This window comes from Pelophylax lessonae (genome assembly GCF_965119305.1).
Source record: "Pelophylax lessonae genome assembly, chromosome: 3".
NCBI classification, from domain to species: Eukaryota; Metazoa; Chordata; class Amphibia; order Anura; family Ranidae; genus Pelophylax; species Pelophylax lessonae.
This window is the reverse complement of record NC_138770.1, coordinates 618950611-618970405: the sequence shown is the minus strand read 5'-3', so window position 1 is coordinate 618970405 and position 19795 is coordinate 618950611. Positions and strand designations below refer to the sequence as shown.

Sequence of the window (19795 nt, the reverse complement as noted above, 5' to 3'; positions counted from 1 at the left end):
GTAGAAAAGTGGAAGCAGAACCACATCTCCCAGAAGTCCAGCAGCTGAAGCAGACACAAATGAGTGTGTTTTTTGGACGGTTTAGTATACACCTGCTGGGAAGGTTTCCAGCAGTGCCACTTGATGAGTATTTACCCTGGCAAAAGACAGATGGCCATGGCTTCCTCTTGGCAAATAGGATAGAGTTAGTTAGAGCAATAAAACAACACTGATGGCCTGCCTACTCCCTAAGTCCTCACGCAATTCTGTAGTCCAATCAGAGAACAGGGTGACAACGCTGCAATTTCAGAGTGAAAGCAAAAGCATTGCCAGCCCAAAAGAGGAAAGGGAAGAATTATTGGATCAATTGGCAGGATCACCTTGACCCATGACCCTGCTGTGCCTGGCAATAGATCTTCTTGCTGAGCCACCTAAGTTGCTGGATAGTTCCTTGCCTGAATCCTTGCATAAACCTACTTTCTAGTTTGTTTCTGGTGAACCTTGAACTTCTTGCTCCTCCCATGATCTTCCTATTTTAGCCATGCCTTTGCATTTCCTGTTTGTCAGATTATTGTGCTCTCTCTAGCCAATATCTTGCTCCTTTCGCTCCTGCTACTGTATCTTCACTACCACTCGTTGCTGACCTTTGGCTTGTTCTTGGAATATGCTTCTGCTTGATATCAACCTGCAACCACTTGTTACCGACTTTTGATTTGTTTACTGACTATGCTTTTGCTTGATCCCTACCCCCTATATCTGCTACCAGAACTTGGCTTGCCCACCTCCTGGTGTGGCGATCCTGAGGAACACGACCTGGTACTAGCATGCAGCAAAACCCATATCCACCATCAGGAGTTCTGGTGAATACCTGCTAGTACTTAGGCCTCCGGTGAGCCTGCTTCAGCCACCAGGGTGATCTGCTTGTGTTCGTATTCTGCAGGTTTGTGGGAAACTCTCAGCTGCTATAGCTACTGGCCTCCGAGCCTGATCCCTGACCATGACAAAAGCATTGGATTGACTTGAGACTATATGTTTTTTTCTATGGTTTTGCTGGGTTAGTTCCCCTTTCCTGCACTTAGGGCTATTCCCACTAATAGTGGTCTCTGAGGAACGATTCATGTTTGGTTCACTCTTCAGAGAGCATTTGACAGGCAGTGAGGAGGCATTCTATCCCCTCCTCACAGCCCCCTACACTAGACCCATATAATTCTTGCTGTGGCTGCGACATGTGTACAACCTGGCTGCAGCTAAACAAGGGTAGCAGTTGGTGGGGGACAGTAAAAATGCAGCTCGGATACAGGGTTTTACTGTCTCCCCAACCCTCGTGTGAATGAACCCTTACAGTTTTCAGCTGCCCATTGATTGGATTTCAGTTGTTACCTGGAACTGTACTTTTACTACATTTGTGTAGCCAGATCGTAAACATTTACAGTCATAAAAAAGAAACTGTATTTGTATCATAAAAGAATCCATTCTAAAGGTGCCGTATTATGGAGCCTACAGTTCTTCCAGCATCTGCCTTTCCCATATTAGACCTGATTTACAGCAAGTCCTGTAATTCCTTTTCCGGGAGATGTAAACACAGATTAATTCTCACCGGCCACTGGATGGAGATAGAGGTTATAAAATAAAATCTTTTCTATTACCGAGCGGGGAAGAGATTAATGAGACTATTTAACTGCTTTTGCTGGATCTCCGGGCGCGATAGCCTTTTTTTTCTGATGACATCATCGATGCATTCAGAATATTGTGATATATGAATGACTCTACCAGAGTTTAACGCTGGAGATGTACAGAGCAAAATTGGCAGAATTTCAAGTACCTTTGCACATTAAAAAAAAAAATAAAATAAGTGTTATGCTGGAAGTCATGCCAACCAATCAGCAGATATTACATCTATGATCGGAACTAATGGGTATTACAATTCAGGAAGATTGTAGGGATGCCATGGCGACAGGGCGAGGAAACGAAAATAGGCGCTGGAACACGATAGGCTGATCAGCTACATGCTACACATTCATGCTTCTGATTGAGATGCGGTCTTGTGCCAAAAAGTCATTTTAGGACATGGAGGAGACGGCCCAGCCAAAGAAACAGAATCTTTCAGGTGCTGCGGATGTTTTGCATCGCGCATTTATTTGTAGAAGACTTAAAGATGCATTACTTAGCCAGTAAAACCCCGGCCTCTCGGCAAACTACAAGTCCCAGCATGTCATACTACCCAGAAGAGGTAGATATACATGCTCTAAAAGTAAGTGTTTGACGCACCAGATCAACGTTAAAGGGTCAGTCCAACCAAAATGGATATAGGAAGAGGATATAACTGCCTCCTAAAAGGGATATCCACATTGCTGTCATGCTGATCCTTTAATACTTTTTAAGTCCCAGACTTGCAGTGCACATGCAGTTCAGGAGATCTTCTTTACTGGGAATTAATTTGTACTATTTTTGTTCCTTTAAAAAAGCAAGATTTTCAAGTGTAGAAGTGGGGCAAAGTTTACATGGCTGATTTTCATTGACCATGGCTTAAACTGGCATGCTTAAATATAGCCGGATCCTAATGGCAATATAAAATTCAGATACATGTAGTACCCTCCTGGGTAGGTGGCGGTGCTATAGAGTGAATATAGTTTGGGATCTTTTCTGCTTACCAGAAAGATTGCCAGCTAAATCTATATTGCTTTCTGCTTACCAGAGAGCTATGTTAGTGAGGTCTGCTCTTTGTGCTCAGGTGCGGCTCAGTTTGTCTGAAGTGTTTCACACTGGTTCAATAGGGAGGCATATTAAACAGTAGGAGGAAACCTGACAAATGAGTGCACAGGCATTTAGAACAGCCTTGGTGATTGGTAGATAAAAGTGCCTGGGTGCATGCTGGGATACTGTATAAATGCCAAGTGCACATGTGCTCGGGGTCTTTCAGCTGGTGAGTGGGGTCCTGGAGTGAGGGGGCGGATGCCCCTCCTCTGTAGAAGTTGCCATGCGGTCTGATCTGAGGGCCTGAGAGTCAGAATGGAGATAAACCCAGGGGTCCTGCAGAGCTGACTGGAAGGGAGACACTGGAAAGGGTCTGATTCTGCATACAGTGAGTACAGATCTGTTTCAAGGGGCCTGTCGTGAGAGAGCCATCCCTTCAGCTAGAAGAGTCAGTGGATGGGTGTCAGTCAAGGGGATGCTAGAGACTGTCCTGAAATAAAGTAGTTGCATCAAGTCTGCTGGAGCAAGAAGACTTAACCCTTTCATAAAAGTGGCAGTATGGTTAAAGCAGTGTGACTGCTTCCACAAGTAACCTGGTGAGGCCAAGTGAGAGTTGTCTTTATCCACTGTAAATAGTTCAAGTTGGAGTATCCCACTATTCCCTTCTCCCATCCAAGTTCCAAAATAAATACCAAAAACCAAAACCCCTGGACTGCATATTGAGTAACGAGCAACTGGGAGTAAGGATGAATGCGTGACATCACACATCAAGCCCTACGGGGACAGAGTTACATACAGTAAATATTTATATTACGGATGCACCAATGTCGATACTAAGCATTTGCACAAGTGTTAGTACTCGCCCAAATGCTTCCAATACCGAAACCGATACTTTCTGGTGCAATTTGCGTCAATACAAAACGAATGGGCGCAAATCAAACTGCAAAGAATCATATGTGATTTGAACATGAATGCAGTGCGATTCCTGTCCAAATCACATGCAATTTCTCCCACTGCTCCTGTGTGTGTGTGTGTGTGTGTATATAGAAAGGAGAAGTGTCATCTAGTGAGCAGTTTAAAAAATGTTAGAACTCCCAGTACATATCTGGCCACATGCAAAATAATCCATATAGGTGTTCTGGTCCGCCGATGGTAGCAAATCCTGGCAGCTGGAGGTGCTCACAGGGCTGAAGGAGATGTAGAGGCGGTCCTCCCCCAAGCAGACATCACTTCTGCCCTATACCCACAGTGTCACGGAACTTCCTCTCCAGCCCTGTGAACACATCCAGCGGCCGGGATTTGCTATCATCGACGGATCGGGAGACCTATGTAGATTGTTTTGCATTTGGCCAGATATGTACTGTGAGTTTTACATTTTTTTTAAACTGCCCACTAGATGGCTCTACTCCCTTCTATCGCACTGCATTCCTGTGCAAATTGCATGCAATTCTTTGAAGTGCAATTTGCACCAATTTTTTTTGTATTGGTGCAAATTGCACAGCAATGTATTGATACTTGGTATCAGCGTATCAAGTACTCGAGCGAAAGTATCAGTATTCGTACTCGCGAATATAAAAACGGTATATTGTTGCAACTCTAATATATATATATATATATATATATATATATACAGTATCTCACAAAAGTCAGTACACCCCTCACATTTCTGTAAATATTTTATTATATCTTTTCATGTGACAACTCTGAAGAAATAACACTTTGCTACAATGTAAAGTAGTGAGTAGTGAGTGTATAGTGATTGTATGATCTTGGCCATTGTGCTACAGCTCAGTTGGCAATCTTCTTATAGCCTAGGCCATCTTTATATATAGAGCAACATTTCTTTTTTTTTTTCAGATCCTCAGAGAGTTCTTTGCCATGAGGTGCCATATTGAACTTCCAGTGACCAGTATGAGAGACTGAGAGCGATAACACCAAATTTAACACACCTGCTCCCCATTCACACCTAAAACCGTGTAACACTAATGAGTCAAATGACACAGAGGAGGTAAAATGGCAAATTTGGCACAGTTTGGACATTTTCACTTAGGGGTGTACTTACCTTTGTTGCCAGCGGTTTAGACATTAATGGCTGTGTGTTGAGTTATTTTGAGGGGACAGCAAATGTACACTGTTATACAAGCTGTACACTCACTACTTTACATTGTAGCAAAGTGTCATTTCTTCAGTGTTGTCACATGAAAAGATATAATAAAATATTTACAAACATGTAAAGGGTGTACTCACTTTTGTGAGATACTGTATATATATACTGTATAAAGGCACCCTTCTAGTTAGGTGCTAGGCTGTCAGGTAAATTCATTTTTTGTGCTCTTCTGTAATTAGTGGAGCAGTGTTTGATGGTGTTGGGCTGGTCAGGGTCCCACAAGCTGCACACTCAATTTTTTTTATATATAAAATACTCCAGCACAAATGGGTTTATATTCAGTACATAGGAATGACTGTGACATATACAGATTATTGCTGCTGCCACAAAACAGTGTTCACACTTTCACCTAAACAACAACAAAAACCTGCGCAAAATCACCAATAAAAATCTTACATATATACCATAATGTGCAATAAGTGCCAATCAAGACAAATATGTGCAATTCTTACATATGTGGATTTCATACATTTAATAAAGTGCTCTGTGTGTAATTTCAAAACAATATGTGGTAATGCATACAGTAAAACATATTTTTATTTTTATTTTTATGTTGTTCATAAAGTGTATCTTCTTCCACCTAATAAATATCAATAAAAAGAATAATACAAAATATATGTAATAAAAAAAATATATAAAAAATTATCAGTGTCCTGTGTCCATTCTATAACTAAGCTTTTTTTATTGTTAATCTTTTCCTTTGCAGTAAACAATGTGCGTATGTATAGTCTTTTCCTCCAGGGAACACTCTAGGGTTGCTTGTATTTGTAGTGCTCTTATCCCACCACCAGTATTATACTGCTCTCACCTCACAAGATGGACCTAATATACAGTATATCAGGTTAGACATGCTTTTCCCCTTTAGTTATAGGGTTATTGCATTCCTGTGTATGCTTCTTTCCTGGTCAGTATATATTTTTGGATATTATTCTGTTGCCATCCTGGGCCATCTCAGCTTTTTCTCAATTTTAGTACCCAAAAGAAAATGATACTCTTAGTGTTAACTGTTTTTCTAACTTTATTTTTGTTAAGGATAAAAAATTACACTCACAAAATATAAATATAAAATTGCCTCTGTGTGTCCTAATGGATGCAGCCCCTGTGTAGTATAGTGACGTAACGTGTAGGGAGGAGGAGTTGGTGGCATCACGCCACCGGAAGGGAGCTGAGCACCATTTTGTTGGAGGTGAACAGAGGTACACAGAGGCTGCATCCATTAGGACACACATACAGCTTGATGTTGGCATCCCAACTTTGAAATCATCACTCTGCCCTACAACATCAGCCTAAGCCTGATCCTGCACCTGACCTCAGGAAATTGCCTGGAGTATGTGGGACCCTGGGATTCACCCATTATTCTGCAAGGTTTGGGAGGTTTGTATTAGAAAATAAAAACAACGCTGGTACTGAAATTAAACTTTTAAATAATGTGGCCTCTGCAAAGAAGACATGGCATAATGGTATACCCCCCTCTGCTACTGCCTGACACCCCCAACCCCCCCCCAATTACTGCTGTAGTGAAGAGAAAGCACCTGCTGTAGGACCTGCAGAATTGAGATTTTCAGATATACCAGTTTCCTGATCCGCTGTGGTGGTTCCTCCCACCATCCTCCTTATCACTACAGGACAGAGTGGGCCCCCAGCTTGACACTGATCTTTTTTCCCCCTCATTTGATAAAAGGAAAGTGTACCTATCCTTAAAGCAAAGAGAATAACATTTGTGTACATGCTTGGGTGTCAATCTATGATTTGAGTAGTAGAAACAATTTTTAAAAAAACACTCGGATACCGGAAAAAAAGAATAGCTTGAAACAAAATGGCTACTGAATTATTAGAAATATAACACATTTCTTTCATATTAAGTAGCAGCTGTAAGTTATGTCTCTGTCACTCTGCTCTCTTCTCCTATCTGCATGCCCATTGTTGTCAAATGAGTACATTGACTGGCCTTCTGCAGCTTCTTCGTATTATCTCTGCTGTACAGAGATTGCAAGAGGCTAATATCAGGTCAAAATCAGGTATATGACTCACATTTAAAAAAAAAAACATGTAGTGATGTATTAATAAATGCAGAGCTGCAATAATTTGTGTCTTTTATATTTGCCTGGTGTCTTTTATATTTGCTACACATTAAACAACAGGGAAATGCACACAAATGTGAAGGGGTTTTAAAGGTCAAGCTTTTTTCTGCTTCAGATTGGTGATATAGGTAATTTTTTTTCTTTTGTGCACAATCAAAAAAAAAAAGATCAGTAAGTTTTTTTAATTTGATTATTTATGTCAGACCTACAGAGCAATGGTTAATAAAAGAAGAAATCACATGTGAGAACACAATTCATATGTATTCACTGTTTCCTGGCAGTTAATGGCCCTTTTTGGCTTATTTTTAGCCAACAAAAGTATAATAATATAGATGTTATATGTTTTATAAGTTTTTCTCAATTGATAATAATATAGAATAATGGGAACTGGAGATTTTACCTAGATATAATGCTTAGTGAAGTTTTCATTTTATTTTATTTTTTTTTTTATACAAAGATCAAAATCCATTTTTTAAAATGTGCAACTATCTGCATTGTTGGTTGTCTTACCTTTCTTAATCCTAATGTAGTATCTTCCGCAGCATTGGTGGTCAGGCTGAACAGCATGGACCTGACCAGCACAACAAATCCAGGAGGAATTGCCTTCAATGGCAATGTAATCACCTTCACAGCAGTGATATCTGTCTTTCCTTCCATGCAAAACTCTACTGCAGCATACCTGTGAGAAGACATAGTGCAAATCAGTTTACATGATTATTTATTCCAGGTGCTTTAAAGAGTAACTTTTGTTAGGGGAAAAAAAAATCCCCTCTGGGTGATCGATGTACATTGATTTAACAAATTCCTATGTTTTGCTGATCTGAAAAAATAGCTGTTTGTATCACTGTGTCCTTTGCAGAGTAATTCTGAATGAGAGGGTCTGTGTTATAATCACCTGGTGCACTCTCAGTGTTCTATTCTGAAAAGTTGCAGTGTCTGCATCCCTTTAGAAGTATACCCTTTCAGTGTATCTCACCAAAACTGCAGGGTGTGTCTAAAATTTGACTTGCATCTTAGTGCGCATTTCTAGGAAAATCAGTAAGCCAATCACACAAGCAGGAAATTACATTTCTGTGGGACGTTCTGTACACCAACTATGTACAGGATGCCTCCAGGTTACCAAATTGCATTGAATTTTACAAAAAAAAATCACAGTTGCCGCAGATTGGAAAAGAAAGGTCATTTTTAATAGCAATCAATTGCAACACGGCTTGTGTAGCAATCGCATACGCAAAATTATTAATTGTTCTTTATTTTTACTATACTTTTTTTTTCTATGAATATGGAGTTCACCTTTAAGGATACAGGAAATATGGGGGCTGGCTTTTTATTTAAAGTGACCTTGTAAGTTGCAAAAAAGATTTCAGATAAAAGTTCCTTGGTGTCTCTGGTAGCCTGTGTATCCCACCTTCGCTATGATCCATCGCTACATCCTTCATCAGTTTCTTCAGCATTCAACATTTCATGGCAGTGTTGGAAAGTGTCATCTTAAGAGCATTAAAGGGCCCCGGGCAATGCAGTGCACTGGGACCCCGCCTACACAATCACCCATGAGAATAAAAATGCAAATTATCGATAAGGCAATATTTATTGGTACAGCACCAGGCTAATGACAGCTTCCAAGTTGGGCGGCTGGGTCTGCTGAACACACACACGGACGGGAGTCAGACTCGACTGTCCTGTGTGTGCCTGTTCCCGTGGAGGCAGACAGGCATTCCTGCAGTTGTGGGCTCCCCCTCTACAGCACGAGTGGCCTGACAGCAGCTCAGGGCCAACAGGTGCTTGCCACCTGCTAAGTTTGACGGTGGGATGCACACAGGAATCAGGACTAATGCTTGGCTGGGGCTGGGTCGCTGGGCAGGTGGGGCCCCCGGGCAACTTCCCAGCATGCCCATTGAGTAAGATGGCCCTGGTGTTGGATGCCTTTTTCCCTGTCGCTGTTTTCTATTGTCCGACTGCTACCAACCTCACTACAGGGCATAGCAGTCACATAGGGGTGGGGAGATGGGGACATGACATGTGGTGGGGACACAGGCATTTGACACTGCCAGAGGCACCCTCTGTGTCTCTATGAACTGCTGATGTTACTAGGAATCCCCACCATGTTGTAAGCATAGGGGGTTAAGCAGCAACAGAATCACGGCAAAATTGTAGCGCAATTGAGATGCAATTAAGAAGTCATGGCATCGCATGCATGTCCCGCAATTTTTTCCCGCAATTTTGCAACAATTTTGCCGCGATATGCGCTTTTTATACTTTTTTTTTTTCTTAGGCAAATGTGTTGTTGGGCAGATTTTAAAGCACGAATCGCAGCCAAATTGCAGCACATGCTTTTCTGCAGCTTCTCCATTAAAGTATATTAAACTATAAAAGCAAAAAAAGCTGCATTTTGCATTTAAAAAAGTCCCTGACCCTTTCCAAAAATGCAGAGGCACAAAAAATGCATTGATATGAACGTGCTCCATAGGGTCCCATGTTAAAATTGATAATCTGCTTTTTTGCAAAAAGCATGAAAAAACGTATTGGTGTGAATATAGCCTTTAGAGGGTGTCATTGTGCTTTTTTTTTTTTTTTTTTAAAGAATTTGGCATTGAAATGTCATTTGCTGGCAATTTTAAGCGCTTTTTTCCTTTGTAAATGTCAGTGCTGCTAATGTTTCACTTTAAACATTTAAAAAAAATCAATGCTCCTGGCCTAAAAGAATTTAGAAAAGAAAAAAAAAATAACATTGGTTCCCTAGGGCAGTACAAATATCATTCCCACCCCCCTTCCCATTTCAATTTATTTTTTGACACCCCCATGCCACTTAGCTCAGAAAATGGGCATTTTTAATATGACAGACTTACCTTCCATTGATTTCAATGGGGTTCGGGTTCAGCAACTTTCCACCTCCTTCCCAAGCCTATTCTGACACTTTACTCCTACATGTAAAAATCTACTTTTTTATTTGCTGGAAAATTACTTAGAACCCCCAAACATTATATATATATATATATATATATATATATATATATATATATATATATATTAGTCCAGACCCTATAGAATAAAATGGTGTGTGTTGCAATTCTTTATGTCATACGGTATTTGTGTAGTGGTTTTTCAAACGCAATTTTTTGGGGGAAAAAGAACAAAAAAAAACTTTAAAGTTAGTCCAAGTTTTTTGTATAATGTGAAAGATGATGTTACACCAAGTAAATAGATACCTAACATGTCATGCTTTAAAATTGTGTATGCCTGTGGAATGGCGGCAAACTACAGTGCTTAAAAATCTCCATAGGCGCACTTTAAATGCTTTTACAGGTTAAAAATTTAGAGTTGCATAGGAGGTCTGGAATTATTGCTTTTGCTCTGATGTTCGCGACAATACCTCACATGTGTGGTGCGATCACCGTTTACATATGCGTGCGGGAGTAACGTATGCGTTTGCATTTGTGTGTAAGAACGGTGGGACAGGGGCTATTTAAAACTTTTTTTTTAATTAATTTATTTTTACAAAATTTTTTTTTTTTTTGTAGAAACTTTATTGCTATAACAAGGGATTAACAACATCCCTCGTGACAGCATGGGCCGTGACAGGTCCTCTATAGAGAAATTTGGGGTCTATTAGACCCCAAATCTCTCCTCTAGCCCCCCATGCAGCCGATCAGACTGAGATTGGTCAGATCGGCTGCTTCTCTGGCTGCTGGTGCCCAGGAAAACCAACTCGGAAGTGACGGATATTTGTCGTCCCTGGTTTCCAAGATTACAGAGAGAGGGGAACTACGTCAATTGGGGTACTGTAAACACTGCACTGACACCCACTGCAGATCACAGTTGCCACAGCAGCCATTTTATTTATTAAAACTAAAACAACACATAACATTAACATAAAGAATAAACAATTCAATAAACAATTTTGACAATGCAACCAGGAGCAGTCTTTGGGTGTCTTTAAAGGCACTATTTTCTAACTAGAATCACCCATGTCCTTAGCTTTGCTTTGCTCGAAGACGTTACAAACTCACACTCTTACTATTTCCCCCCAAGCCCATGGGAGAACCACCATTAACCGGTTGCCAACCGTATCACCTAGATATATGGTGGCAAGGCAGCCCTGCTGCGCCAGATCATATACTAGGTATGTGATCCAGCACTTCTGGGTAGGGGGTGTGTGACCCGGGCACGCTGTTATTAAACACAGCAGATGCCAATCAGCGGCCGCTGGCCAATAGATCACCGCCGACACCCGCTGACTGTCCTGAAAACACACAAGACAGGGATCTGCCTATGTACACATGGGAGAGCTCTGTCCTGTAAGCAGGGAAGTAGTGGATTTTCCCCCCGCAAAGCAGGAAATAAAGTTCATTACTTCTCTTTGTAAAAGCACCACACTGTGTAAACATAAACACTGGCTGGGCACACGTTTAACCCTTTCATTGTTTAACCCCTTCCCAGCCAGTGTCATTAGCACAGTGACAGTGCATATTTTTAGCACTGATCACTGTATTAGTGTCATTGGTTCACGCAAAGTTTCAAAAATGTCAGTTAGTGTCAGAATGTCCACCGCAATATTGCAGTCCCGCATTAAGCCACTGATCCCTGCCTCTTCCGTTTCAAACATTTTTTCACTGTGGAATACCCATAAGGCTTACATATGGGGGCTTATTATTCAACTATAAGCCCAAGCTAAAAATAATTTTACTAATCTCACTGATTTACTTTAATCAATACATGCACTAGAAACCCAAAACAAACTCTCCCCCTCCAAAACTGTCTCGACCAATCTGACTAACCTACGGTATAAACTTTGCTCACTATTATGTTCCCAACAGGACCAATACATGAGATGCCTTAAATATCACCACTATGCCCACGATAATAGAGCTGGCAAACTATTAGCAAAAAGACTCATATCCTGCAGCACCAAGACTAGAATACCCTTTGTCCTGCATCCCTTTACCAAAAGAAAAATCACCAACCCCCAAGAAATAGCTAATGTCTTCTCTGACTATTATGGGGCCCTCTACAGCCTGAAAGAAGATGCTTCCACCCCTCAGCCATCTCTGGTGTCAATTATTGACTTTCTTAGTAAACTTAACATACCATCTTTATCCTCCACTCAACTTAGTGAGCTTAACTGCCCCTTCACTGTCAACGAAATTGTCCTCATAATCAAATCTACCCCGACAGACAAATCATCTGGCCCTGATGTTGTCGGCTAACATTATCCCCTATGCCCAAACCAGGTAAATCCCTGGACACTCCAGCAAACTTTAGGCTGATATCACTTCTGAATTCTGACATAAGTATATATGCCAAACTACTCGCTACACTCCTCCACGATATTCTCCCATCTTTGATACAGCTGGACCAGCACGGCTTTGTTAAGGGCAGACATCTGATGCCACTAGGTGCATTTTGGATATTATCCAATTTGCAGAAAAATGACAGGCACCCTCTCTGCTTCTATCCATAGACGCAGAGAAGGCGCTTGACCAAATAGCACCTGGTGTAGCATCCTACATGTAGGTGCTAGGTAAAATATATAGTGGGTCTTGTCTGCCTAACAGCAGGGCTGTGATTTGTTAGGCAGGGTGCCAGGGCTTCCAGATCTGCCTGCTGAGGGGAGAAGTATCCCCACTGGCTCCTGTGAGATAACTGTCCCAGAAGGCAGATTAGGCTGCAAAGGATTCTGGGAGTGGGTATAAGTTTGGGGGGAAGTGCGTGGCATGGTGTCTTTGACGGGAGCAGAGTCCTAGGAAGGAAAGTGCGGCTGTCTCTCCTGTCTGAGGAAGGCGGATGTCTCGTGGTGTTGCCCCAAGTGTCTAGAGAGTGCTGAGTTGAGCTGAGGGGATCCGGTGTGCCGAGAACCTGCAGAGAGAGAGAGGGGTCCAGTCCCAGAAAAGCCTACACAGGTCATGAGTACTGTGTATTGCCCCTGGAGGTCTGCCTAGAGACAGAGGGGACCACTCAGGGAGAAGAGGTTCTGGAATCCAGTGTAAGCTAGCTGTAAAGGGGGTACCTAGGTTGAGAACCCTGAAGTTGTAAAGGTGGTACATAGTCAGTGGACCCTGAAGAGTTCAAGGTCAAAGGGGGCACCTGCATTTGGGCCCTGAATTGTACAGAGCGTGCCAGTTACAGTGACAATTATACAGAGTTCTACAATATACTACCTCAAGCTGTGCCAGGCGGGGGAAAGTATTCAGTGACTTTTACAGCACAACAGTGTCAGGAGTTCTATGGTTCTCAGTCTTGGATCTACTGGACTAAAGTCGGGGATTCAATACATCTTCTGCTATACAGAGTGTTCTCAGAGTCAGTGAGTGTTGGCTGGAGCCGGCTGGCGTCAAGGAAGCGCCAACTGGCATTTTCAGGATTAAAGTCCCAATTGTAATTAGTTTGAGCCTAGAGGAGTATCCCACTCATTCCCTTCTCCCATCCCCTTTAATTTATAATAAAAACCCACAAACAAAGATGCCGGAGTTGCCGTTGCTTCAGTTGTCACACCCAGGGACTCAGCTCACATGGGCTGGAGAGGATTCCGGTACTAATGACAGACCCACATCAGGCCACAGGCCTGGAAACCTTGCTACACTGGGGATACAAGTACTACAAAATTTGGATTCTCTGGTCCAATACTATCAGCTATCATAGTTCTGTACTCTACCCCCTCAGCTAAAGTATTCTCCTCCAGCCTCCTCTCCAAGCCCTTTAAAATATCCAACGGGACAAGACAGGGATGCCCCTTATCACTATCAATGAAGCAATTAGATCCCACCCAAACATATCAGGCTTCCGTTTCACTCCCGCCCACACGTAATAAACCTCTTCGCAGACTATATCATTCTAACCCTAACAAACCCTTCTATGTCATTACCACATGCCCACTACGTATTATCCTTGTTTAGTAATATCTCTTACTACAAAGTAAACATTTCTAAATCAGTGATACTAGATCTAGGCCTTCCCAGAAACACCAAACAAATTCTATCTAACGACTCCCCATACTCCTGGTCAGACAAGGGCCTCCCTTACCTAGGCATAATAGTAACCTTCCCATCAGCAAAGCCTAATGAAGCCAACTACAAACCCCTCATCCATAAACTCACAAACGAGATCCAAAACTTTTCTAAATGCGAACCCTCATGGGCAGGCAGAATAGCAACTTTTAAAATGATGATTCTTCCACAAATACTTTATGTCTTCAGGAATCTCCCCATCCCTATTCCTTCGCAATATTCATCATCAATGTCATTCATAATGAAAAAATTAATCTGGTGTAGCACTACTCCCTTGGGAGCTGCTGATTACGGGTTCCCCTGGGTTACCATTAGCAACAACATGACAGATTGACATTTTCCCAAGTGTGTTAGCTCAGTCAGGAAACAGTCCAGTAGCTTTGGTTTTTGTGTTTTTATTTAGAACTTGGCTAGGAGAAGGGAATGAGTGGGATACTCCAACTTTATACACTATGCACAATAGGCTGGGATGACTTGAAAATGCTGAGTAACGCTGAGTAACGCTGAGTAACGCTAGTCACGGCTAGGCCGCTTATTCAATCTGTCACAAGCTGTGACGCAGGACTGAATGAACTTGATGAGGTAAGCTGTATCCTGAGGTAGACTGTACTGTACTGCAGAACAACTTCAGGGCCCTTCCTGGCATCCCCTTTGTTCTTAATATTCAGGGTCAACTACACGGCACCCCCTTTCACTGATACACTCCTTGTGTGAGCTAGCTCCTTGATCCCCTGACTTCTCTGGAGTGATCCCCTCTCCTAGGCAGACCCTTAGGCAGATCTCCTGGTACTCATGATACTGTTTTTCCCAAGATGATTCTGCCAGCAGCTCCACTTGTCAGCACCCTGGATCCTCTACTGCCTGCACCACCTTCCTCACACCTGCAGGAGGAGAGACCAGCCGTCTGCCTCCTCCTGGGACTCTGCTTCCTGCCAAAGATGCCCTATCACATGTTCCCTTTCGTATTTATAGCCAATCCCAGGATGCATTGCAGCAATGCCCACCCACTGAGACAGCCATAAACCCTAGTGTGCTACAGGTCAGGTTTTCTCCACTGTCCAACAAGCTCCCTTATTGGATACAGTGGGGAGACTCCCTTAGATCTAATAAATCACACATGGAAACATGTGACAGGCAGAACTAACAGATCAGGCTCTCCTGATAAGCAGAACAGAGCCACCAAATGCATTTTCCTAGAACCTAACTAGGAGGGTGCTACACTGGCAAAACAAGAGAGCAAGCTGTCTGTATACCCACCTCATAAAACACCAAAAGGTAGGAGGAGTTGGCTTTGTAGACATCCAGGATTACTGGACTACCACTCAACTTACCCAAATAAAGCAGTGGTTCACCACTTCCCCTGACAACCTCTGGGTTGATATTGAATCATTTCTACTGAATACCTCAGACCTTAAGGCAGCATTACTAGCTGATAACTGGATGCAGACTAACATTTCTCTCCTCCCTGATACAATCAAGGCAACATTCATAGCGTGGAGATCCCTAACTCACTCAGAAGTTTCTAAATCATCTGACCCCAGAGTTCTAACTCCACTTTCCTCCCTAGAATATCTCACCCCACACCTTTCAATGTGGAGCTGGCAGGCTGCGGGTATCAATTGCATAGAGGATTTATATATTCATTCTCAACTTCAATTACTGCAAGACTTACAGCTCTCTTACAGCATACCTTCAAAGGACTTCCTTACCTACAGTATATGCGTATAACGTCCTTTCTAAAACGCCATACAAAACCCTCTGTGCGTGTTCATCCCAAAGCCTGGTGGTACCTCTCAAACCCCTCACCTACACCCAAGGGTATCTCAATCTTCTATTGTCTCCTAAGCAACAGAGACACACTCTAAAACTACTCCTATGTTGAAATGGAAATCAAATCTGCAAAAGACCTATTCTGGAAGTCATAAAACTCTCTCACAAACTCACACTGTATTAACCACTGAGAAGTTGGAACTCCTGCAAAAAGTAACTTCTCACTGGTATCTAACTAACCCACCCAGCCAAATTTTCCCCTACCCACTCTTCTCTATGTTGGGGAGGATGCGGGAATACTGGATCCTTCCTCTATATATTGTGGTCATGTAAGAGTCTAACAAGTTATTGGAACAAAGTCTTCTAACTAATTTTGCAAGTGACAGGAATCCTTACCAAACCAGAACCAGCCCTTGCCCCCTTTTGTCTAGAAATAGATACATTTCCTATAGAATTTAGGACCGTAATTACTGTCATTTTACTAAGTGTGGAATCTCTTATCACCAGACTCTGGAGAACAGAACAAGCCCCAAATGTTTCAGACCTGATAAACCACGTTAAACTAATTTTCGAGTATAAACCTAACCTTGCCATTAGATCCAACACTCGCCACACCTTTTCTAAATCATGGAATTACTGGAGCCATATATATCCCTCATGACATAATTTGTAATGTAACCTATCTTCCTGATATCCATTTGATTGTCTATTCTGTACTTTTAATGTGAAAAGAATCATATATCAACGTTTTCACCTATGTCCTTATTATCTCTCAATACTGTTCATTATGTATCATTTCAAAAACAATAAAAGTTATTGTTGAAAAAAAAAAAGTCAACCAAGTTGAAGCACCATACCCCAGGTGGGCCCCACAGTTTTGTAACAAGACAAGTTTTAACTCCCCCCAATGACCCTCTGAACCCACCAAGCTGCAGTGACAGAAAAAGAAAATCATAGTTATAGGTATAAATGAATACCTCCCAAACTACCCCAGACCTACAATGAACTACAAGTCAAGGACGTTGGGTGGGGAAACTTCCTCTTCGACCGAATTTTCCAAAACGACTACCCAGCATCCTTCACATGAACAACCCCAGCAGCTCCACCCGGCCCATCTGACCTTCAGTTTAATCAGGTAAGACCTACACCCCAAATATAACTCACATTTTAACCCTTTTCTGACCTGTTCCTCCCCTTAGTGATGCAGTCATTCCATCCATTTTCTCTCCTTTGGGTCTCACTTTAACCCTGGGGTGGCACAGTGGATACATAGTTGGCTAAAGGAGAGGTAACAGAGTGTGGTTGTAAATGGGGTTCATCCGGAAAAGGGCCCAGAGAGAACAGAGCACGCTCTAGCTCTTCTCTTCTCTTTGCTGCATCTGTCACAGCCAAAGAACAGAGAAAGGGTCGCTCCTAATTAACAAAGGGACTTGTTCCATTGTTGTGTATAGAAGAGTGGTGCAAGCATGGTGCTTGTAACACTCCTTGCTAATTCCCCCCTATTGTATTTTGTGAATGAGTTGTTTGTAGACTTGTGTCATCGTAGTATAAACTAGACTTTTGCCCTTTAGACGTGTCTTTGACTTTGGGCTGAGACTAAAATAAAAAGAAGACTGCTACTATGAATTGTGTTGTACTTGCCTATACAGTGCCTTAAAAAAGTATTTATACCCCTTTCCATAGTTTGTCATATTACAATCAAAAACGTAAATGTGTTTTATTGGGATTTTATGTGATAGACCAACACAAAGTGGTACATAATTGTGAAGTGGAAGGAAAATGATAAATGGTTTTTATAATTTTTTGCATTCAGCCCCCCGGAGTCAATACTTTGTAGAACCACCTTTCGCTGCAATTACAGCTGCAATTATTTTTTGGGGATGTCTCTACCAGCTTGGTACATCTAGAGAGTGACATTTTTGCTCGTTCTTCTTTACAAAATAGCTCAAGCTCTGTCAGATTGCATGGAGAGCGTCTGTGAACAGCAATTTTCAAGTCTTGCCACAGATTATCAATTGGGTTTGGGTCTGGACTTTAAATGAACCATTCTAACACATGAATATTCTTTGATCTAAACCATTCCATTGTAGCTCTGGCTGTATGTTTAGGGTCACTGTCCTGCTGAAAGGTGAACCTCTGCCCCAGTCTCAAGTCTTTTGCAGACTCTAACAGTTTATCTTCTAAGATTGCCCTGTATTTGGCTCCATCCATCTCCCCATCAACTCTGACCAGCTTCCCTGTGCCTGCTGGAAAAAAGCATCCCCACAACATGATGTTGCCACCACCATGTTTCACGGTGGGGATGGTGTGTTCAGGGTTACGTGCAGTGTTAGTATTTATACTGAGATTAAATTACACATAGGTGGACTCTATTTACAAATTAGGTGACTTCTGAAGGCAGTTGATGTTATTTAGGGGTATCAGAGTAAAGGGGGCTGAATACAAATGCACGCCACACTTTTCAGATATTTATTTGTAAAAAATGTTGAAAACCATTTATCATTTTCTTTCAACTTCACAATTATGTGCCACTTTGTCTATCACATAAAATCTCAATAAAATGCATTTACGCTTTTGGTTGTACCATTAAGGCCAGTAACAGCCAGGTAACTAGCATTTTCAGAAGGTGGTCAGCAATTGTAACATCTGTATTTTGCACAGTTTAAACCTCCTATAATCTGTACTATTAAAGTAATACTAAACCCACAACACTATATTCAGTCTCTATATGCAGTAAAACATGCTTGTTATACTCACTGTTGAACCTAAGGGGTTAATCCTCCATATTGCTTAAAAAAGGCTGTTTGATCCTGTCTTCTCTAATCCTACCTTTCTTCCACTGTCCCTAATCCATCTCCTGATAGATCCAAATTTAGGGGCACTCTGCACATGCTCAGTTTGATGTGTATTGCTGGAGAGTTTTTTTTTTTTTTGGGGGGGGGGGGGGGGGGGGAGTACATAAGATCAGCACAGGGCCAATCAGTACTGTCCTGACAGAGGGTCAGGGGTCATGCAGCCTCAAAGGACAGTCAGAAGAGAATGAAAACTCCTCCTACAAGCTTTAACCAGTGCTCAGTCAGACCCTGATAGAAGTCACAAGACTGCTATATACTGCTGATGAGAAAAGGTATTTATCAGTTTATATTTACTAAAATAATTGCATTTCCATGTTCTGTGTACTGTGGGAGAGCAGATAGATTGAATGCAGACTCCCGGGCTTAGTAACACTTTAATCATGACATTTTGTTGGACATGACATGTTCCAATATGGTGCAGGATGAAATGCATAGTTTTATATACGGTACACTGTTCTGTATTGGTGCCATATACAGTAAATTAATAAAATAAATAATTGGGTGCAATGTAAATGAAAAAAATAAATAAATAGTTTCTTCAACAATGTAAGTCAACACAGAGGATTTCTTTTCACTATTGGAAATGAAAATATATTTTCCTAAATTCCTCCATTTGTTTTCCATTTATTATGAAACAATGAGAATGAGAATAATGTTTAATAGTTTAATAAATACCCCCCCCCCCCCCCAATATATTAAAACAGCCGACTGCACAAGATATTTTCTCTTTCATAAAAAGTGTAGCATCATCTGTTTTCAATGTGAAGGGTACAGAATGAGAGAAAGCCAAAAAAAATAAATAAAAATGCAGCTGACGCTTCCAAATTGAATTATAGAGGTTGACGCTGACTTGGGAGATTCAGGTTTATTAAATTAGTTATTCAGTGCAAACAGCGATATCCTGGGGAATCGGATGCAGATCAGGGTGTCTCCTCCACTGACACAGGAGCTACGGGGATGTTACAAGCCTTTTATGAAGCCATAATCCCATCTGGCACCAGATAAAATGGTGTACTATCCTGACACTTCTATCTATGTATTGCCACTACAATGGGTATGGATGGAAGGTACGTAACTTAAGAATAAAAATGCTCTTCCACAGATTTCACAAGTTCCCTCCTGCTATTCGTTTTCATTCTTTTTTGGGGGATTTTTCAGTAACTTTTAAAAAATGATATTTTGTTTTGAAAAGTGACGTAACCACCATGTCCCACCATGCTCATACCATTTCACATACTCATCAGCTCA

The 19795-nt window shown here is 41.6% G+C and overlaps 1 protein-coding gene across 1 annotated transcript in view; it reads right to left on the bottom strand.

The window, feature by feature from the left end:
- Positions 1 to 19795, bottom strand: part of USH2A (usherin) — a gene marked incomplete at its 5' end in the record, with an annotated part of 1334617 nt that overhangs the window by 391647 nt on the left and 923175 nt on the right. The window contains one exon of the mRNA XM_082250984.1: positions 7432 to 7600. Within this exon, the coding sequence (XP_082107110.1) occupies positions 7432 to 7600 (169 nt within the window). The remainder of the gene's footprint in view (positions 1 to 7431; positions 7601 to 19795) is intronic.